We start from the raw sequence: 23,028 nt of genomic DNA, 5'->3' as shown, positions 1-23,028 counted from the left end.
ATCTGGCCTAGATATGGTAGCTGAGTTAGTCATTTCTTCAATACTCGTATATTTTACGTAGGTTATGAGTTTGCATGGAACTTTCTTCCTTTGACAAACATAAGTCCTAGCTTCAAAGTTGTAACTAAACACCTTTTTTTCTAACCAATATAACTTTTTTTGGCTTGTAAACTAAAGAAAAACGGCCGGCAGGATTGTCTTTAATCTTTAGGGTAGAAATATATGGTGTCATTACATATAGACCTAGTAAACAGGTCGTGCCGTGTCGGGTTTGTGCTCGTGTACATATAAATTAGTCATCTACCCCTCAACCCTAACCCAACCCAATTACTTAAACTGGTTATACACCTCAACCCTTACCCCACCCATTAACTTTCTTATAATCCAACCCAACTTATTTAACCCGTTTATCTTCGAACAGCTCAATTTTATCTTACTCAACTCATTTAACCTATATCACCTGTTTAACCCAAAACGACCTAGTTAACCCAAATGACATGTTCAAACCTTTCACATCTAACACGGCTTAATCAAAGTGTGAAAAACAAAACTAATACTTTCCTTTTTTAAATTTTATGCATTAGTCTAGTACTTAATTTTAACTCGATCCGAACCTGTAAAGAATAATATTAAGGAATATCCTTGATATTATTCTTATCTTGGGTATATAGTTTGTTATAGTAATTAGGTAAGTAGATTATTGGTTACCTATTAAGATGAAGCTAATCTAGGAATATATAGCTTAGAATATATTGTATTACACTATATAATAAGGCCATGTATGTCGTGTATTGGATTGAATGAGAAGTTAACATATTCACCATCTTTCCTTCTTCTGTTATCTTTTCTCATGGTATCGTGAGCCAAGAATAGATCCAAAGATCAGTTTTTTTCATCTGTCAAAACGAAAATTCAAAAGTCCTCAGATTTCACCATGCCTGGTGATGAAGCAAAATTAAGCGGCATTGGGAGTGGTCCAAAGACAATTCCCATGACATCACCCTTATACCTTCATCCTTCCGATAATCCCAATTTGAATGTTACACAAATCATCAATAATAATTACCAAGCAAATGCGGTTTCGAATGGGTCAAGCAATAAACCAGGAGACACGTTGAAACAGAATGTTCCATTCACAAATGACGAAATAGAAAGGCTTCGCATTTTGTTAAGTAATAGTCCGGATGGAAGCGAAAAATTGCAAGGTATGAAATTAGCTGTAAATATTGAATGGTTGATTGACAGCGGAGCTTCCCATCATATGACGGGAAGACGAGAATACCTTGAGAACACCTGGGTAGAGGATTCATCGACAGTAAGTCTACCAGATGGGAGACGAGTAGAGGCTAATGTTCATGGAGAAGTCAAATTAAGCACAAACTTTGTGTTAAAGGATGTTTTATTTGTGCCCTCACTTACTTGCGATCTTATTTCCGTCCAACAATTAATACGTGAAAATAATTGTGTAATAACTTTTCATCCTGATTATTGTGAAATGCAGGACCGGACTACGAGGATGCAGATTGGACGGGGTGAGCATCGACAAGGGGTGTACTATTATCAACCGGACAAGGCCGAGTTGGTGAGGCAAGTCGCTGTTTCAAGGGAAAGCCAATTATGGCACAAAAGGTCAGACACCCTTCGAAAAGTATTTTTCCTATTTTTTCTGATTTAGTTGGACAACGTTTGAATTGGAATTTGGATACGGTTTGTGATTCTTGTTGTAGGGCGAAACAATCTCGTACCCCTTTTAAGCTTAATAATAAAAGATGTGATGTTTTATTTGGTCTTATTCACTGTGACATTTGGGGCCAATATCGGGTGGCAAGTTTGACTCGTGCACACTATTTTTTGACCATAGTAGATGACCATAGTCGGGGAGTATGGGTTTATCTCATGAAAGACAAAAGTGAGGCTGGAGATTACATGAAAATTTTTTGTCAAATGGTCAAAACTCAGTTTGAAAAATGTGTAAAAATCATTCAAAGTGACAATGGAACGGAGTTATTATCCGGGCCAATGCAACGTTATTACGAAGAAAATGGAATTTTATTTCGGACTAGTAACGTAGATACACCCCAACAAAATGGTCGGGTAGAAAGAAAACATCGTCACATTCTTGAAAAGGCAAGGGCATTACGGTTTCAAGGAGGGTTACCCTTGCAATTTTGGGGCGAGTGTATTATGACTGCCGCTTATTTGATAAATCGAACACCCACTCCTTTGTTAGACGGAAAGACTCCCTATGAAATTTTGTATCGAAAAAAACCCCAATTGAATAATTTAAAGGTGCTAGGTTGTCTTTGTTATGCCCATAATAAAGATAAACCACGAGATAAATTTGGAGAACGGGGAAAGAGATGCATATTTATTGGGTACCCACATAGTAAAAAGGGTTGGAAGGTCTATGATTTAAAGGAGCGACGAGTTTTTGTGTCACGTGACGTTATTTTCTACGAGAATGTATACCCATATTTAGTTTCAAATGATACAGCTACACCTCAACATGGCAAGTTTCCTACTGGTTTTGAACGAAATAGTGGGGGAGATTTCTTTATTGATTATGACATGTCCCTTACACCTACCCATGTTGAGAGGGGGAGTGATGATTTGGCAGAAGCAGGCAATGAAACTGAAGTGGGTATAGGAGACAGTGAGATTAGTGACACAAATGAAACAGGAAACAGACAGGTTAATGATGCATCAGATGTTGAGCACGAAATTGCAGAAGCTCCTGGGAATGGGGATACGGGTATACAACAAAATGAGCAAAGAATGGGGCGTGGTGCACGCGACAAGTTCGAGCCGGCATGGAAGAAAGACTATTATTGTAAATCAACGAGAATTATCACCCCAAAACAGAATGCTCACCACGTCCAAAGCAGCTCCTCACGGTCACGGTCAGGTACACGATATCCCTTAGATGATTATGTTGTTACTAATTGTTTTTCACAATCTCATCAAGCTTTTCTAGCTACTATTGATAAGGAGCATGAGCCTACTAACTATGCGAGAGCGACCAAAGATAGACGGTGGAGAGAAGCGATGAGTAAGGAAATTGAAGCTTTGGAAATGAATGGGACTTGGAAGATAGTCACTTTGCCTAAAGGAAAGAAACCCATTGGATGTAAATGGGTGTACAAGATTAAATATCTAGCAGACGGAAAGGTTGAGCGATACAAAGCAAGACTCGTGGCACAAGGATTTACTCAAGTAGAGGGAGTAGATTTTCATGAGACTTATGCACCTGTGGCGAAAATGACGAGCGTACGGTGCATGCTTGCAGTTGCGGTGATAAAAGGGTGGTTCATTGAACAATTAGATGTAAATAATGCTTTCCTACACGGAGATCTCGACGAGGAGGTATACATGAGAATTCCACAAGGATTCGAAAGAAAAGGGGAAAGCAAAGTTTGCAAGCTGTTGAAATCAATCTATGGGTTAAAACAAGCTTCTCGGAATTGGTTCGCAAAATTGACAACTTCAATGAAAAATTACGGGTTTGTACAATCAATGGCGGACTACTCATTGTTCACGCTGAATCGAGATGGAATTTTCATTGCCGTGTTGGTTTATGTTGATGATATGATCGTTGCTAGCAACGATAAAGAGGCATGTAAACATTTCAAAGACTTCCTAAATAAAAGCTTTGGAATAAAAGACTTGGGACGATTGAGATATTTCTTGGGAATTGAAGTAGCACATGGATCGAATGGGTTATTTCTAAATCAACGGAAATATGCTATGAATATCATCGAGGAAGCCGGAATGAAAGGAGCAAAGACCGCTTACACACCTATCCAACCACGACACAATTTGGGGTTAGCAAACGGGTATGTCTTGAAAGACATAATGAAGTATCGACGTCTTGTTGGAAGGTTAGTATATTTGACAATTACGAGACCGGACCTTGTCTATGCAGTTCATGTATTGTCACAATTCGTTAATGAACCAAGAAAGGAACATTGGGAGGCTGCATTACGAGTAGTTCGTTATGTAAAAAGGAACCCAAGCAAGGGCATAACGTTCAAGAAAAGTCCGGACCTACAACTCAGAGGATATTGTGATTCCGATTATGCGAGTTGTCCGTTGACTAGGAGGTCATTAAGTGGATATTTTATCTCAATAGGAGGGTCACCAATTTCGTGGAAAGCTAAGAAGCAGGTGACGGTAGCAAAATCAACAAAGCAGAGGCCGAGTATAGAGCCATATGGGTGCGACAACAAGTGAACTGATATGGATAAAGGCATTTTTGGCATCTTTAGGCGTGTTTCATACGAAGCCAATGAGCTTGTATTGTGATAATCAAGCAAATATACATATAGCAAAGAATCCGGTGTTTCATGATAGAACTAAGCACATTGAGATAGATTGTCATTTTGTGCGGCAACATTTGATTTCGAACGAAATTCACACGGCACACATCCGGAGTAAGGAACAAATTGCGGATTTGTTCACTAAGGCATTAGGAGGAGAAACATTTGATCATTTGCAATTCAAGTTGGGACTCGGTCTACCAAGTGCTCCAACTTGAGGGGGAGTGTAAAGAATAATATTAAGGAATATCCTTGATATTATTCTTATCTTGGGTATATAGTTTGTTATAGTAATTAGGTAAGTAGATTATTGGTTACCTATTAAGATGAAGCTAATCTAGGAATATATAGCTTAGAATATATTGTATTACACTATATAATAAGGCCATGTATGTCGTGTATTGGATTGAATGAGAAGTTAACATATTCACCATCTTTCCTTCTTCTGTTATCTTTTCTCAGAACCCGCTAACTTCGTGTCGGGTTATCGGGTCGTGTCATAATGTCTCAATCTGAACCCACTAACTTTGTATAGGGTTCGTATCGGGTTATCAGGCCGGGTCACTATTTACCAGCTCTAATTACATATGTACAAATGTAATTACGGCCATGGAGTACTAAATAATTGTGGTAGCTTATAGATTTTCTTCCATTTGATTTCTCACACCATCCAATCAATTACTTTACCCTTAAATGGAAATATGCTAACTAAACAAGTTTCTTTGTGACAAAGATTGATAATCACTTAATTAGCATGCATGGTTGCTTCGATTTTAATAAATATGTACATATTCTATGCAAAATGTGATGTATCTTTTTATACATACGTTGCTCAATGTCTTATTTTTCAATAACAAAAACGTAATAATGATCATAACGACGATATCATCATAGTCTAATATGTTATAACATATGCCAGAAAGATAAATAAAAAAGGGTAAAAAAGAGCAACATACAAATTTACGTGGTTTACTAATTAACGGTGTGTTAGCTGCGTTCACGGGACAGAAGGGATGAGAGTTTTATTTTTATTATTATTATTATTATTATTATTATTATTATTATTATTATTATTATTATTGTGAGGAGTATTACATATTTCAGATTTTGATTCATAAAGTTATGATATGCATAACTACTACGGTTTGACGTGAATAGTTTATATAATAGTACTCTCTAATATAAGACCAATACAGAAAGACCTAGAAGGCCTAGAACAGAAAACCCTAGCCTAATCAGTTAATGGAGACGATACCCCATCACAGTCGTTCGAAGCGGCACTTATTCAATGCGGTGACTAACAGATTTAAGATTTAAGCACAAATGATCCACATAATAATCTATTAATAAAACCGAAATTGGTGGACATTAAGTTGCAGATCAGATTCAAATTTTCATTTTCCCTTGCATTATATACTACCTTTGTGCAATGGATCCCCCTACCAAAAAAAAAAAAAGCATAGTGGTTAGGTGTTATTTCTTGTTTGCTTAATTATATGGATCAAAAATATGTCAAAGTTGTTACCCTTATATGAAACACAAATTCTCATTGAAGACATGACATATCCGTCACAAGCTGAAGACGGATACCATTTTACCTCACAATGTACCCACTTTTTCTCTCTCTGCAACACTATTCATGTGGTCCCCTTTCTCCACTAACCCATTTTGTTACCATTTTATCTCACAAAATATCCGTCACAAATGGTAACCCGTCACAAGGGAGACCAATTGTATATGAAAATCCCAAAAGACACATACTCCCGTATGCCGTATATATTAGAAAGTGAGGCAAGCAAGTTGAGCCGTGTGAAATTGTGTGAATTGAAGCCTTTCTAGAGTGTTACGTTGGTTGCATAAAGTGAAGTATTTAGATTGTTGAGCAACAAGCTATGTTAAGTCTATATATGTGGGTACGGTGCATGTATTAAATTGTCTTAATACTATGTATTAGGATATTCACAAAATCTCATTGAAGACGGGGATATCCGTCACAAGCTGAAGACGGATATCATTTCCTCTCACAAAATACCCATGAGAGGCAAGTGGGAAAGCACATGGGGGATGCCCCACCTTGTCCCCATTAAGGTTAGGTTACGAGATATGGCGGCTACCGTCTAGGGTTTAGAGTACTGTATATATATATATATATATATATCCTCTATGTATTCTGATCCGTTATCACAAATCAATAAGACAAATCATTTATGCAATTCTCTCCCCATAATCTTATCATGGTATCAGAGCCTCTTTCTTGAGGACTCTATAATTCGCTTCCGCTATCTTGCCGATGGGCGAAACATTAGGATGCTCACCGGCAGGAATTTCTGTCGTTAAATCATTTACTGAAATTGTTATATTAAAAAAAATAATAAGAAAAAAAAAAAAAACTCCCGTTAGAAATACTTAAGCCTGTCTTTTGTGATGATTGTTGATGACAATCCATTTGTTGGTCCAACAGATTGTCACACTTGGTACTTGTATTTGGTAATTACTACCGTACTAAAGTTTTAAGAGCATATTAACAAGGGTGGGAGAGGGACAGCCGAGGTGGCGAGAAGGAGAAAAAAGGTGGCTGAAGTAGCTGAGTTGACAAAGCAGGAAGAGATCTATTGGAGGCAGCGATCACGAGCGCTGTGGCTGAAAGACGGTGACCGGAATACTAAATTTTTCCATATGTGTGCTAGTGAACGAAAGCGGAAGAATTTCATTAACAAGCTCATTGATGATAATGGCGTGGAGCGAGTAGGTGATGAAGCGATATCAAATGTTGCAAATTCATATTTTCAGGAGCTGTTCACGACGTCTAACCCCTCGGATTTTGCGGCTGTTTTGACTGGCCTCGAAAACCGTGTCTCGGGAGAGATGAATGATGAGTTGGCTCGTGATTATGGGGAAGAAGAGGTGATCGAGGCCTTACATCAAATGCATCCTCTTAAAGCTCCCGGACCGGATGGTATGAATGGTTTATTCTTTCAGTCTTATTGGAATATTATAGGCTCGGATGTGGTTCGCACGGTGCTTGCTATCCTTCGCGGTGAGCGGTCAGCTAGAGAGCTCAATAAAACAAATATTGTTCTTATACCGAAGAAAAAGGCGCCTGACAAAATTCGGGACTTTCGACCCATCAGTTTATGTAATGTGGTATATAAATTAATTTCGAAAGTCTTGGCGAATAGATTGAAGGGTTTTCTTGGTAATATTGTGTCCGAAAATCAGAGCGCTTTTACGCCAGGGAGGGTGATTTCGGACAATGTGTTGACCGCTTTTGAGATGTTTCATTTTATGAAAAATTATAGACCGGCGGAGGGATACATGGCTATTAAACTTGACATGGCCAAGGCGTATGATCGGGTCGAATGGAGTTTCCTACGGGCGGTGTTGGTGACTATGGGGTTTAATAGAGATTGGGTGGAAAGGGTCATGGATTGTGTCACTACAGTCCAGTTCTCGGTCCTTATAAATGGGAGACCATCCAGTGAGTTCCGACCGTCTAGAGGATTACGACAAGGCGACCCGTTGTCACCATATTTATTCATTCTATGCGCTGAAGCCCTTTCTAATGTGACCCGAAGAGCCATTGAGAACAATTCCCTTCATGGAATCTGAATAGCACAGTCGGCACCGGTTATCTCGCATCTCTTTTTTGCGGATGATAGTATATTCTTCACTAAAGCTACTCTCGCTGAAGCTGAAGTAATGGGCTCTATTTTGCGTGCCTATGAACGTGCGTCCGGACAGCTTGTCAACTTGGATAAAACCACGGTGTCCTTTAGTCGGGGGGGTGAGTAGATCGAGGAGGACTGATATTGTGACGAAGTTGGGAATGATCGAAGTGGAAGAGCAGGACCGATACTTAGGCTTGCCCACTATCGTAGGAAGGTCGAAAAAACGGTTAACGGACATTATTCGAGACAAATTGAGTAAGAGAATCCAAGCTGGCGCGGGAAAATATTGTCTAGGGCGGGTAAGGAGGTCCTTTTAAAGGCAGTGGTCAATTCACTCCCTACCTATGTGATGAGTGTGTTTAAAATTCCCGCAAGTTTTTGTGACGATCTTCGCTCTATGGTGTCTCGTTTCTGGTGGAGTCATGAGGATGGGAGGAAGGGGATCTCGTGGGTGGCTTGGAGGAAGATGTGTCAACCGAAGTGGAGAGGAGGATTGGGCTTTAGGGATTTTCGTCTGTTCAATTTGGCGCTCCTAGGAAAGCAGGTTTGGAGAATTATAACCATGCCGGATAGTCTAATTGCTCGACTTTTACGAGCCAAGTACTTTCCAAATGGGGATATTCTATCGGCTGCTTTGGGGAGTAATCCAAGCTACACATGGAGGGGTATTTTTGAAGCGAGGAGTGTGGTGGAACGAGGATTGCGAACGCGTATTGGGAATGGCCTCTCGACTGATATTTGGAAGGATGCGTGGATTCCAGCAAATCAAACGGGGCGTGTAATTTCCCCTTGCTCCAGTGGGAATGAAAATATGACAGTGACCGAGTTACTTGATGAAGAGGGGATGGGTTGGAATCTTACGAGGCTTGATCAGCTATTTCTTCCTTTTGAGCGGGACAGAATTTTGGGAATCCGACTTAGTTCGAATAGGCCACAGGACGAATGGTATTGGAGTATGGAGAGGGATGGGGATTTCACGGTGAAGTCCGCATACCGGATGCTCGCTGGGGAGGAGCGGGACGCAGGGGAGACTTCGAATTGGGAACGGGAAAAATGGCTGTGGATAAGGCTCTGGAAGGTTCCGGTTTGGCCCCGCGTTAAACTTTTCTTCTGGCAACTGTGTGGAGAGGCTTTACCAACAAAGGCGAACATTGTGTCTCGAGTGGGAGGTGAGTTCCCTTCTTGTCCTTTTTGCTCTTTTATTTGTGAAACAAGTATCCATTTGTTTCGTGACTGTAGGTTTGCCAAACGGGTGTGGGCTGGTTTGAATTTGGAAGGTGAAGTGGAGGAGTGTGGAGGAGAGGCCAGGGATTGGGTTGAGGTACGATGGAGAGAGCTCGGGTGTGTGGAACAAGGGCAGTTCATGGTAGGGTGTTGGGCCTTATGGGAACATAGGAATAAGGTGGTGTTTGAAGAGGGGGTGGCTGACCATGTACGGGTGATAGGCAGGGTACGTGATGTGATGGAGGAGATTGGTGGAGGTGGCGAAGGAAGGCGTGGGCAAGGGGAGGTCGAGCTGTCGGGAATGGGGGAGAATGGACCTACGAGGTGGAAGGCTGCTCAAGCGGGGTATGTTAAGGTGAATGTAGATGTCGGGGTGAAGGAGGAGGATGGGGTGGGTGTCGGGGTAGTTTGCAGGGATGGGGCGGGTGCTGTGAAGTGGGGTGTGTCAAGGGTATGGAAGGAGGTGTGGGAGCCACATGTTGCTGAGGCGGTTGCGGTGCTAGAAGGCGTTACGGAGGCTGCACGAAGAGGACACACTCATGTCGTCATTGAAAGCGACTGCAAACAAGTGATAGATGCTCTGGAGAAGAAGAAGAAGAAGGGCCGGAGTATTTTTTACCTAGTCTTAGATGATATTTGGTCTTTGTCTTTGTCTTTTAATTCGGTTATTTGGTCTTATACAAATCGTGTCAACAATAGCGTAGCTCATGCGTTAGCTCATTTATTTCCTAGAGTTGTAGGTCGTAGTGTATGGTCGGATGTTCTACCTCCGATTGCGAACATTGCTGTTATCGCTGATTCTTTGCTAATATAAGTCACCCTCAGGGTGTTCCCATCAAAAAAAAAGTTTTAAGAGCATATGAAGCACAATTCGCTTCTACCGTCACGCTTATCGGTGGGATTTTTCGTTGTTTCCACAAATTATTTACTCTAATTCTTCTACTTCTAAATTTGAAATCTTCAATTTTGTGTAAGGTGGTACAAATTTTGTTTGGAGTTCGAAAAACTTAGCGTTCTCCAAATATTAAAATTGACGGATAATTTTCCGTCTTACTGAAATTTGTTTAGGTCCGATTAGTGTTCCTAACAAATTATTTGATATTCGACAAGTTCGAAAAGCTTAACGTTCTTGTTCGAAGATATATTCTAACGAGTTTATACTCGTTGATCTTGCCAACCTTGCGGAAATGAAAATGGAAAATGGAGATGGAGAAGTTGACGAAGAATGATTTTTCTTATGTTTTTCTTGTATTTCTCCAATCGTAAAGTTCGTACTACGTACTGCCTTTACGATTGCGGGAGGGTATTAGGATATTAGGCCGATTAGGGTTAGGTTACGAGATATGGCGGCTACCGTCTAAGGTTTAGAGTACTGTGATTTAATATATATATATATATATATATATATATATATATATATATATATATATATATATATATCCTCTATGTATTCTGATCAGTTATCACAAATCAATAAGACAAGTCATTTATGCAATTCTCTCCCCATAATCTTATCACTGTGCTTTTTTTTATATAACATAAGAAAACTAAATTAATCATCTAGGTAAGACCAACCTATCTCATCCTTTCGAATGAGTGGGGTAAGTTGAAATCACCGCCTTTCAAACCACCTCGAAAAAGTTGGACATGAATGTCCAATTGAAGTCATAAAGTCATCAACCTTATTGGCTTCACGAAAACAACGTTTAATTATCAATTCATCGAAAAAAATTCTAATTTTCCTAATATATTATGCTTTCTATCTGACTTTTTTCTGACATCATTCGATTCTCATCAACATTTGGATTTCTTATTTAAAGTAAGTTCAACTTGTATTCTCTAAGAGTCATTATATGTGAGATTGTAGTTTCGTAATTCAATTAAATATGTATGCGTCAAGTATAAAATATGGACATAAGAATACCATGTCACCTTACATCCCAATAACATTTTTTTTTAATATCTTTAATTAAATATGTATGTGTCAAGTATAAAATATTGATTATGACTAACTAAATATTACTTTTAGATAAATATTTTATATGTTATCTTTTAAATATTTTGAAGTTAAACCTAAAAAAATAATATTTTAGAAAGTTCAACATATTTTATTCACATGTAATTTATTAAACATCATTGTAGAAAAATAATACAATTGATAGTTGTTTAAAAAAATAAAAGGTGCAAATTTCTTATAGATATGTTTGACACATAGCAATTGCAACACACAATCAAAAGAATTGAATAAGTTGAGTTTGGACGCTATATGTTTGATACATAATTATCATACCGTTATACATAAAAAATTATAAATTACATAAAATTATATTCACGTCATTTTTAACAAATATTAACTGATTCGGGACATAATGTATCGTTAAATATTATAACTTGAGAACACAATGTTGATCGTTGCGTTATTCGAATAAATTTTATTTTAAATAATATGATATTAGGTAAGTCACAAATTTATTTATAAAATGTTAATCATGCATAATTAATTATCACTTATTAATAATTAAAATTATATAATTATATGTATTTTATTTTAAAACATTGAAGTTAAACCTAAAAAAGTTAAATTTGAGAAAATTAATTTATTTTTATGTATACGTAAAAATATTAAAGACCATATATGAATTATATTATTTTTCTTCAATTATAATAATAAAATTAGCAAGCTCAATAATGGCAGACATGGTTTTTAACGATGATCCGCCAACATCGTCAGGATCTACATCAAAAACAAAATCATCACAAAAAAATCAAAAAACGCAAAAACACCAAAAAGAGGTAGTTGTTGAGGATGTGCAGCAAAAGAGTCAAGCTTTTAGTACCAGGGTCCTACGTCTGAGAATGCATGTAAAAGCAAGATGATGAATGAGATAGTGGGAATTCTGGTCCTAAACTTGTCTGAGGGTGATGAAGAACCAAATCCATCGGGTTGGACTATGAGGAAAGGAGGAAGAGATGTTCATGTGCTGGACACAATCATTGAAGAGGAGGAACTAGGGGATATGCTCCAGTTTACGCATGAGGACATCAAACAAGAGGTAGAATTCCGGAATAACTCCGTGTTTTTCTATATACTTGGTGCTAATCCTCCTTGGGAGGTTGTTGAGGAATTTATTTACAGAATCTGGGACCAATTTGATGTTGATAGAGTGTCTTTCATGGATAATGGTATTTTTGTTGTGCGTTTTCAAAAATATGAGAGTAGGGAGTCTGTGTTACAGTCTGGTTACTATATGTTTGAGAACAAACTCTTGATCATTAAACCATGGGATGCTGATGTGGATTTAGTTAAGGAAAAAGTAGATGTGGTTCCTGTTTGGGTGAGGCTCTCCAAAATCCTTATTAAATTATGGGCAGATTGCTTACCTCTAATTGCGGGGTTAGTAGGGAAGTATGTGCAGAGAGACAAGGCAACCCTTGAGAAAACTAGATTAAGCTTTGCAAGGGTAATGGTGGAACTTAGAATGGATCAAAAATTGCCATACAGGGTTAAATTTTTGGATGAGAATGGTAAGGTGGTAGAGGTTTTGGTACACTATGAGTGGATGCCTATAACATGTTCTTTTTGTAAGGGGATAGGGCATTAAACTCAAAAGCGTAGGAAGGCTCGTCCTAGGCCTATGCCCAAGAAAGTGCAGCAGCAAGCTAAACCAAAGAAGATATGGAGACCTTTTCAGAGAGCAGTGGTTGCATCTCCAGTGGTAGAACAGCCAGCTTTGTCTACCCCTGATGTGTTTCTACCTTTGAACAGGGTTATTCAATCAACTCCTGCTAGACAACTAATAAGAATGAACAAGCAGGGAGGGATAACTGGAATAAGGAAAATGGGAAGTACTGGACCTTACACTTTTATTGAAGCTTTGAATGTGATGGCTACTCAAAGTGGGGGGGGGGGGGGGAGTCGAGTGGAAAGGATCCCCCTTCCATAACTCCAAATGCATAACATAGGGTTTTGGAATGTAAGAAGGATTAATGATATAAATAAGCAGAAAATGGTCAAATGGTTTATGCAGAATAATGGTGTAGGTTTATTTGGTATTATTAGAGAATATTAGGAATATTATCATTACAGAATAATAGGAGAATATATATTATCGGTAGATAATATATTATAGTTAGGTAGTATTATCTTAGGAAGATCTTTGGATTGTTCCCTAAGGCATTGCTACTATAAATTGTAATCGTTTCATTAATAATAATCACCTCATTCAGTTCATTAAACCGTCTTACATGTTATCAGCCTAAAAATCTGATCCCTACAACAACTCTTCCGCTTGTAAAATCTCGTGTATCAATCGTCGGCCGGAGATGGCTATTTTATACCATCTCCGGCGAGTACCTCGTTCATATTATAGTTAGTCTTCGTCATTAGGAACATGAGAAATTCATAGTTTTTTTTTTCAATAATAAAGGGACCCACCCCCTTCCCCACCAAATACCAATACCCCTTCATCCATGCAATACTAAATACAACCTCCGATATTCCCTACCTCACCTTTCCCAAATGGACCAGCCACCTCTACACTCCTGCCCTTCGTCCAGACAGCCGCTGCAGGCTCTCCGGCCACCAACCCAGATCTCGCCCGCCATCAAACATCCCAAACCTCTCCCCCCCCCCCCCCCCCCCACCTGACCAACCGAAACGACCTTACTCCTGCCTACCCGACACCCTCACCCTAAACTCCTACAACTCCACCCGCGTCAATCGCCCTACCACCGTAGCCTTTCGCCTACTACTGTCCCTAAGCCTAGGTTATTTTACTAGGAATAAATTTCTCTCTCGTCCTCGATTCTTCAACTTGGTATGCCTCCGCCGATGCCGCTAAGTTTTTGTTCACGCCGCCACCGTCATCACACTAGTCGCTGTCCATAGTTGCTAAAACAACCCTCTTTGCCATGTTGCTTCGGCAATCGCCACCATCCTAAACCTCGCCGCGTCTCACCATTGCCTTCTCCCTATCCGCCTCGGGTTCACCCCAGCAACCAACCCTGCCTCATGGGCCGGGTAGTATGACTCTGCCGGCTACGGCTTGCACCGCAACCTTGACTCCATCGGGATCGAAGTGCCTCGACGTGTATTATGTTTTCGGTTTAGTAGTATTGTTTTTATTTTATTTGTATGGTTGAGTTTGCTTCGGCCCTCACCGTTTTTGTGTTTCACGAGTTGCTATGGCCCTCGTGCACCATGATTTATTTTATGTTTTTTTATATAGTCGGTGTTTCACAAGCTGCTATGGCCCTCGTGCACCTTGACGTTTTGGTGTTATGTCTCAAGAGTTGCTTCGGCGCTCATGCACAGTTAGTTCGCGTCATTATGTGTGGCTTTTCCAAAGGCAAGATTACGATAAGCGCAAAGTACACATCCGATGAAAGCGTAGACAAATATCAAGTCGGCTCATCTACAACTACGTCATCAGTTATATCTTTTTTAGTCCAGTCAAAGCGTCCGTCAGCTACCGTTTCGACTGAGGGGGTGTATTAGAGAAAATATTATCATATTAGGAAAGATATTATTATGGGTATCATAATAATATCATATAGAATATTTAGGAATATACTTGGAGTATCCTCCAAGACGGTCTACTATATATTGTAACCGATTTCATTAATAATAATTAAGTCATTCAGTTATTATATCGTCTTACATGGTATCAGCTTAACCGATCCTCTCAAAAAATTCCCGCTTGCTAAAATCTCGTGTATCAATCGCCGGCCAGAGATGGCTATTTTATACCATCCATGGCGGGTACCTCGTTCTTATTATAGTTAGTCTTCAACATTAGGAACATGAGAAATTATAGTTTTTTTTTTCAATAATAAAGGGACCCACCCACTTCCCCACCAAATACCAATACCCCTTCATCCATCCAATACCAAATACAACCCCGATATTCCCCGCCTCACCTTTCCTAAATGGACCACCACTACTACATTTAGATTCTATAGCAACACTTTGCTATTGTTGCATAATGTCATATAAATGTTGCAATAGAGTTTATGCAACACTTAATCAAGTGCTACATCAGGTCTTGTTGCATTAGGTCATTGCAACTCTTAATGCAACACTTTTTAATCTGAAGCAACACTTTTGAAAAGTGTTGAATTGGTCATGTTTATGCAACGCTTTTTCAATTGCAAATGCAACATTTTTTATCTTCTAATGCAACATTTCTTATGTAAAAAAAAGCAACACTTCCTGAACTAATGCAATACTTTTCATGTTGATAAGCAACACTTATATCAAATTAATGCAACATTTTTATTTTGGAAACGCAACACGCGTTACGTCCCAAAACAACACTTATAATAAACAAATGCAACACTAATTTATTCAAAAACAACACTTAATAAAGTGCAACGACATAAGGACTTGTAAGGCACGCAACAATTGTAATTCTCTCTAATTGTGCATTCAATTGATTCAGTCTCAAAAATATATGTCAATTACATTTCAAAAAAGGATCAAAAGTAGAACTTCGATCGCAAATGTTCAATTATTTAACTAAAACAAATATAACAAATGTTTAAATAGAACAAATAATAATTCTTAACGACTATTTGAAAGTTACTAATTATAAGTCTTCATTCTTGTATTGTGAGCATATATATGTTGCCAACCGGACAAAAAAATCAACCCGTCATCATTGTTAATACCTCAAATGCAACCTGTAACATAAAAAATAGAACATTATTAGATTTGAGGATTCAAAGGCTCAATAGGCATAGATGATACGTCACACTTAATTATCACGAAATAATAAATAATGCATTAAAGAACAACTAATTAACAAGGACGTGAAGAAAATAGAGTACGTGATTGTACACAAGGTGTAGCCTATCACTACTACAAATCCAGGCAACTACAACGCCCCTTTAACAACGATTATTCACGAAAATCACAATAGACGTTGTAGAATGTATGGCGCGAATTTTACTAAAATCAATTACAACGGGTATGGTTATAAAAACCGTTGTTATTCGTTTTAACAACGGGTCACACATGCACAACCGTTGTTAATAATTTGGCGCAAAATTGGCGCAAAGTTAGTGAAAAGTAATCACAACGGTTATTTTTTAAACCCGTTGTTAAAACTTATTTAACAACGGGTGTTTTTTACAACCGTTGTTAAAACATATTTCACAATGGTTGTTGTTTAATAACCGTTGTCAATACCTTCCATACTATAAACCACACAAACACAAGTCTGCTGCAGCCACAAAACACAAACCTTAATACACAAACACAAACCCAAAGAAAGACCAAACACAAACACAAAACACACACTTTCTCATCGTCTCTTTCTCTCTTTCTCATCGTCGCTTTATCTTCTCGCCGTCACTGTTGATTTCATCGTCTCTTTACGTACGTTCTGTAATTATCAGGTTTGTTTCATCGTCATTATTTTATTTTTCTAATTATTTCATTTCCATGTATGTGTTTTTATCGACCATTAGGTTTCGTTCAGCATCCGCTAATTATCTCATTTCCATGTATGTGTTTCTAATTATTTCATTTCCATTTTCTTTGGCGTCCTTCAGTACGGATCGAGCATAGTAAGAGTCTTAAGGATGATATCATTCATTTTGTTGGAGTTTGGAGTTTGTTTTGAAAGATTAAGGAGAGGGTTAATTTATTTGGAGTTTGTTTTAGCAGTTAGGGTTTGGAGAATATATTGAGATAATGGAAATGCATGTTAGTTGAGATAATGCAATGTATTTATACTAAGCAATGTGTGGGTTGAGTTGTTTTTTAATTAATATATATGTTAGGAAGTTGTGCCATAATCAGCATCATCATATCTCTCAATGTTTGCTTTCAAATCTTATTGGACATGATGGCGGTAATAATAACGGATCTTGATGATGACTGATCTATGGAGTTAAAAAAATGGAAGCAAATCAAACAAGCATAACTCAACACTTTCAAAATGATCATTTCATTTAATTTTAAACCAAATACATTACAGCAATTATCAGAAATCAAAAGATGTATAATAAGCCGGAACAACCCCGGTTAAGCGTAAAAAGCGCTTCTCAACCTGCCACCAATCACGCCACTCTGGTATACCGCTAACTTCCGGGTCATTGGCTTCATATTTTGCAATAACAGATTGAATATATGCAAGGACACGACTTGCATGTGGAGATAAGGTTGGAAGAGTACAACTCAACATATCTCTGGCTGCAGACCAAGTTGCGAAATGTGTGCCGACGAGGGTATGAAGATGACGATGATGATGAGGCTTTGTTGACAAGCCGGACTGCTTCACGCCTCTTAATCCAATAATTCTGTTGATGTTCAAGGGATGCTTTGATTAATGGGTGTTGATCGGCGGGAAGCCCGGCGAGAACCTTCCCATCATCTTCAATCGTTTGTGTAAACCATTCTTCGTTGTTGATAAAATTAGGGTTCATTGCCATGTTGTTTCAATTAATGAATGTTAGTAAAGGATGCTTTAATATTTATAGCTAGTCATATTTATAAGTTTTTTCAAAACCGTTGGTAATTAATTTAAGGGATATTCTGCATGCATCGGAATTCTAACGGGCCGTAATTATACATGCATCTAGTAATATTTAATTTAATTTTTTTTATTTTTTAAGAACAAACAACAACGGTTATTTACAAACAACCCGTTGTCGTTAGCTATAAAAACGGTTTTGTATATTCAAACCCGTTGTTATAACTTTCCCCCCAAAATTGAGTCACACTTTCCACAACGGGTTTTTATACTTAAAACCGTTGTTAATATTTTTCACAACGGTTTCCTTAAGAAAACCAACCGTTGTTAAAACCTTTTACAACGGACGCTTTAACAACGTCCGCTTTTTTATATAACAACGGTTTTTTACCGTTGTTATAGCCTGTATCTGTAGTAGTGTATGTGAAACGTTTGAGTTTGATCTGCAAAGGTAGGCTTGTCCAGTAATCACACCAAAGACTCAGAGACCCTCTGTTCTCGATAGCCAGGCCATTTTTCTACCTTCACAGGATAAGCATACTAACCTGCCTTACTCTAATAATTCTGCATCATAAGTTCCAATCATAGCAGCCCTATTGACTACTCTATCTACCTACAGAATTTACTCTAACTACCTACTCTGCCTCATGCTACTAATAAGGTTTATCAATGGTCTGAATGGTTCAGAGGTACACAAGCATGCACCAAAGATAGGTGACCTGGTACAACGATGCACGGAACGGGTGGGTTAGTTGTGCCAAAAATCAGTTTATGGGATGACAATATGCACTAGAAGCTCTGAATACGAATGACAAATGACAAACTGATCAAGTATGACACGGATATTGAGGATAGATGCTACTTTTGTGGGCAAGCTGAGGAATGTATATCTCACATCAATCCTCTTATGATTAGCACTAACTAAAATGCACAATGGATATGTGTCACGAGGTGCACAGTAACAAGACTTTAGTAACAAATTCTTCATGCACTGTTGCATAGCTTAATAAATGAAAAGACATTGCATACATACCGTGAAATTAGGCTGCTTGAGATAGGATCTGTTGTCATTGTTGTGCCAACAAATACTCGCTCCTTTAGTCCAGCTATCATACAAGAATAAGTTTTAAAAATAATGCCAGAGGGGGCAAATGTAGACAACAAAACTAGAACGACCGGAAAGAAGAGCCTAAGATTAACCACTTCATTTTAGTTTTTTAAAGAAATGGATCTGGGACTTTTAACTATTTTTGCAAGAAATTCATCTATTGTAAGAGGTCGTCTAGCAGTTACATGCTATGAGAATTTATAAAAGAGCTAAGACACATATATATTGTTGAGAGGAGTTAATGTTCTCTGCAAATGAGAACATGTACTAATGCAAAACTATAAACATCAGGGAAAAAAAAGCATAACAGCACCAATTGCATAGTGTAGCTTAGTACTTCGTATTTTTTGTGAACTTCACTATAAGACACGGCTAATCTCCATATACCTGTCATTGAAGCGTAGAAGTAACACAATCCACATTCTCACTCCAAAAAAATATGCAAGAGGCATGCACATCTTGTTGACAAGTGCCAGGAGGAAGTATACCACTACTACCAGAAACATGAACTGAACCAAAGGGAACAATCTGGGCTCAACATATGTTTCATAAAGTCACTAATTCCTATTGTTTTATAGAGTATTGTTATTGGAAGTATGAAAAAATTTATTCAATGTTACAAGGATCATATGCCTAAATTCCCAATAAGGTAATATAAAAATTTGGATGCCAAAAGCTGGTAGAAGCTGACAATATGATATTTTTACTCTTCTCTAATTATGAGCATCAATCAATATTTACATAAAGAAAAGATGATACATCAAATATACCTTGGCATATGAATCAAACTCTTCTTTTTCAATGCTAAGCTTTTCACTTTGTAGTAAACATTTCCCAGCCTCCGCCATCAACTTCTGATTGACTCATTCTTTTCCACGAGTTCTAACTGTCACACAAGGACAAAAAGAGACGTACAGGATTGTGAATTTAAATCCAAACTTTAAGAAAGATAAGTATTTAAAGAAGATAGTGTGCAAAATACCAAGTCATAAAGAATCAGTTTAAGAATTGCAGTGTGAGTTCGCTTAACTCTGACGGCAATAGCAAGTCCCATAAAAGTGACAATCACGCCAATTCCACCTATTAAAAGAGCTACTTTTCCTGCACCTTTTTTCTTCGGTTTCAGTTCTTTCACAGTAAGAGAACGATTCTTTGCTATGGCACTTGAGGCAACTGTTGGTGGACTAGTAAAATTATGCTCATTCGGCATCTTCTCGAAAGGGAAATTCCAAGGAGCTGACCTGCTGACTAAGTGACCATATCAAATTTATTGCCATCGATCCTTCATCAAGCAAAATTCAGGGTGATGTCAAGACTTCATACATTAACAAAAGATTCAATTCATCATCTTCTTACCATAAATTTGGAATGGTCTGGAAGTGGGGAGGGATAATGCAATAAAATGATCATCTTGAATATTCCTGATAAAAGTTTGACATTATCAATACCATAAAAAGAAAAGACGATAAAACTAAATGTGAGGCAAAAATGTATAATGATATCTGAAGAGTTAGTGTACATGTCAGTCAGTTGAAGATCAGCCAGGTAGATCACTTGACTAGTGAATTCATTATTTTGCAAATACCTAATCATAAAGAATCAACTTATGATAGAGCGTCCACGAGCACACTCAAAAAAATATTTCTCTAGCGAAATATGTTTATTCCACCAACTTCAGCATATTTAAATAGTGTTGAACAAGAAATAATTGTGGAGCTAGAAATCCGAGCATTCGAGTGCATCACTTTTATGATCACAAAGCAAAGCAAATGCAAGTACAAATGCAGATGGAAACTTGCAGCTCCTTACTCTAAATATCAACAAAACAAGCTTACCTAAATTAGCCCAAAAGATTCTCCGGCAGGATTTAAAATTCTATCCGATTAACAACCATTTTTCAGAAGCTAGCATTTTTGAAAGAACTACTCCGTACATGTTAGTTTCTAGCTTTCCAGTCATTAGATGAAGAGCAAGCCACCATTCATATCTCGATGAATCATCAGTTATCACACACTTTCATCAAGAGAACACACTCCATCTTCATTTTCTAAATAATCATCGGAACAAACAGCTCATTACACTTCACATATACATTCTATTGTTTCTATTTGAATAGAAAAATTTGTATAGCTCATTACACTTCACGTATACATTCTATTGTTTCTAGTGTTAACAAGATGAACATGATTAACACGAACAATGACATGAAGTATAACAAAATCCCCAATTTTTATAATCCTAATTCACAAAAAAAATTAGAATCTGAAATTTACAGTAACTACATAATAAATCAACACAACATATCATAAACTATACTAATTATCATAAAACAACATATAAAACAAAAATTAAAAACAAACAATAGCTTTATAAGAGAAGAAAATTAACCTTGAAATCAAGGGTAGTGACTGGTAGCTGACGACCGGCTTGGGTGGCAGGCGGGTCGACGATAACTGAAAACAAAAGGATGAAATGAGATGGTGATTAATTAGCCGAAATCGATTAAACCCTAAAACCATAAAATCGATGAAATAAAGTATGTGACTAACCTCGTGACAAGGAGTTTACGGCGGCGTAATGGTGTCGATGGCAGCGAGAGAAAAGGAAGCTTTCGGTTGCCGGAGTTGAATTGTGAGGGGATTGTGAGGTTTTGGCGGATGGAAATGACGAAGGAATGAACTTATGATGATTCATCGAGATACTTAAGCGGTAAAACCAAAAAGTTAAAAAATTTTAGGGTATATATTACTTATGTGACAAAAGTGTTGCTCAAGTGTTGCTACAAAATGCAACATTTGTATAAGACCGTTGCATTTACGGTAATACATTGCAACACTTATCTCAAAGTGATGCCTTATATAAGTAAAAGCAACATTTTTAATTAAAGCGTTGCTTAATTAACTAAAAATTGCAACACAAACCGTAAGTGTTGCATACAAAATGTTGCATTACGTCTATTTTTGTAGTAGTGCACCCACCGCTACCCTCCTAACCTCCATCCACACAGCCGCTGCAGTCTCTCCGGCCACCAACCCAGATCTCGCCCGCCATCAAACATCCCAACCCCCCCCCCCCTCACCTGACCAACCGAAACGACCTTACCCCTGCCAACCCGACACCCTCACTCTAAACTCCTACAACTCCACCCGCGTCAATCGCCCCACCACCGCAGCCTTTGGCCTACTACTGTCTCCTATTATTCTCTAATGATAATATTCATAATCTTCTCTAATAGGTATGTTAGAAACAAAAATAAAACCTAGTACTCTGTTGAATAAGAACACTTCTCTCTGTTTCTCTCTGTTGAATAAGAACACAGAGAGAAGTGTGACTACTAATAGTAGCTGGCATAAGGGAGGGTGGATTTGGATTTTGTGGAAGCCTAATTGTTTCACTATTTAATTCTTATCCTATAGAGCTCAATACATTCATATGAGCGTTCAATCAAGAGATTATGGAAAGGAGTTCTTGATGACAATGATCTATGCTTTTAATGGGGTTGCTGAGAGACAGAAGTTATGGGAGTTCCTTATAAATGAAGTTACTCATTGTAATGAACCTTGGCTTTGGACGGGGGATTTTAACACAGTTTTGAATCATGTGGAAAGACTAGGTGGCAATACTATTGAAATAGAGATGAAACAATTCCAGGAATGTGTTTCCTTGTGCTATATGGAGGACATTCAGGCAAATGGGGCTCTGTTTACATGGTCTAATAAGCAAGAACCAGTAGACAGGTTATATATCAGGTTAGATAGGGTTATGGAAAACTTTGAGTGGATGAAGGAGTTTGGTGACTACACTGCTCATTTTCACCCAGAAGTACTATTTGATCACTGTCCATGTACTATTGCAGACAGGAAGATGAGAATTAATGGCAGGAGGAACTTTAAGTACTTTAATATGTGGGGCCAATCTGATTTATTTAAAGAGTGTGTAAGGAATGTGTGGTAGTATAGAAGGAGAGGTACAAAAATGTTCCAAGTTGTCAAGAAATTAAAGGAGTTGAAGCCTGTTCTTAAGCAGTTGAACAAAACATATTTTTCTGATATTGAGAACAGTTACAAGATAACAGGTGTGTTATTAGAGTCTATACAAAAGGAGTTAATGGATAAGTCAGGGGATATGGAGCTAATGCAGCATGAGCATATGGTGGCTCAAGAGTTAGAGGGGTTACAGAGTACAAGAGATAGTTTTTTAATCCAAAACGTTAAGGTGCAATGGTCTCTGGAAGG

General features: G+C 38.0%; 1 protein-coding gene and 1 long non-coding RNA gene across 3 annotated transcripts; one reads left to right on the top strand and one right to left on the bottom strand.

Annotated features, from left to right (window-relative positions):
- Nucleotides 1–15,625: 15,625 nt before the first annotated feature.
- LOC141598404 (uncharacterized) lies at nt 15,626–21,227 on the bottom strand. Of its 2 annotated transcripts, XR_012523489.1 has the most exons (6): nt 21,182–21,227; nt 20,150–20,840; nt 19,776–20,041; nt 19,564–19,679; nt 18,719–18,791; nt 15,626–15,889 (listed from the first exon to the last, which is right to left on the bottom strand). It is a non-coding gene; the product is annotated as an uncharacterized LOC141598404 (long non-coding RNA). The 2 variants fall into 2 exon arrangements; XR_012523488.1 differs by having other exon boundaries at nt 19,776–20,840.
- A 1,043-nt stretch (nt 21,228–22,270) lies between these two features.
- Nucleotides 22,271–22,747, top strand: LOC141602013 (uncharacterized). Its single transcript, XM_074422322.1, has one exon. The coding sequence runs from the start codon at nt 22,271–22,273 to the stop codon at nt 22,745–22,747; it is 477 nt and encodes a 158-aa protein (XP_074278423.1).
- The last annotated feature ends 281 nt before the right edge of the window (nt 22,748–23,028 follow it).

Source organism: Silene latifolia, chromosome 9 (assembly GCF_048544455.1).
Source record: "Silene latifolia isolate original U9 population chromosome 9, ASM4854445v1, whole genome shotgun sequence".
NCBI lineage: Eukaryota > Viridiplantae > Streptophyta > Magnoliopsida > Caryophyllales > Caryophyllaceae > Silene > Silene latifolia.
This window is presented reverse-complemented; position numbering and strand designations above follow the sequence as displayed.

Bases quoted from the DNA above. Each gene is read 5' to 3' on its own strand.
- LOC141602013 (XM_074422322.1), top strand. From the start codon at position 22,271: ATGATCTATGCTTTTAATGGGGTTGCTGAGAGACAGAAGTTATGGGAG.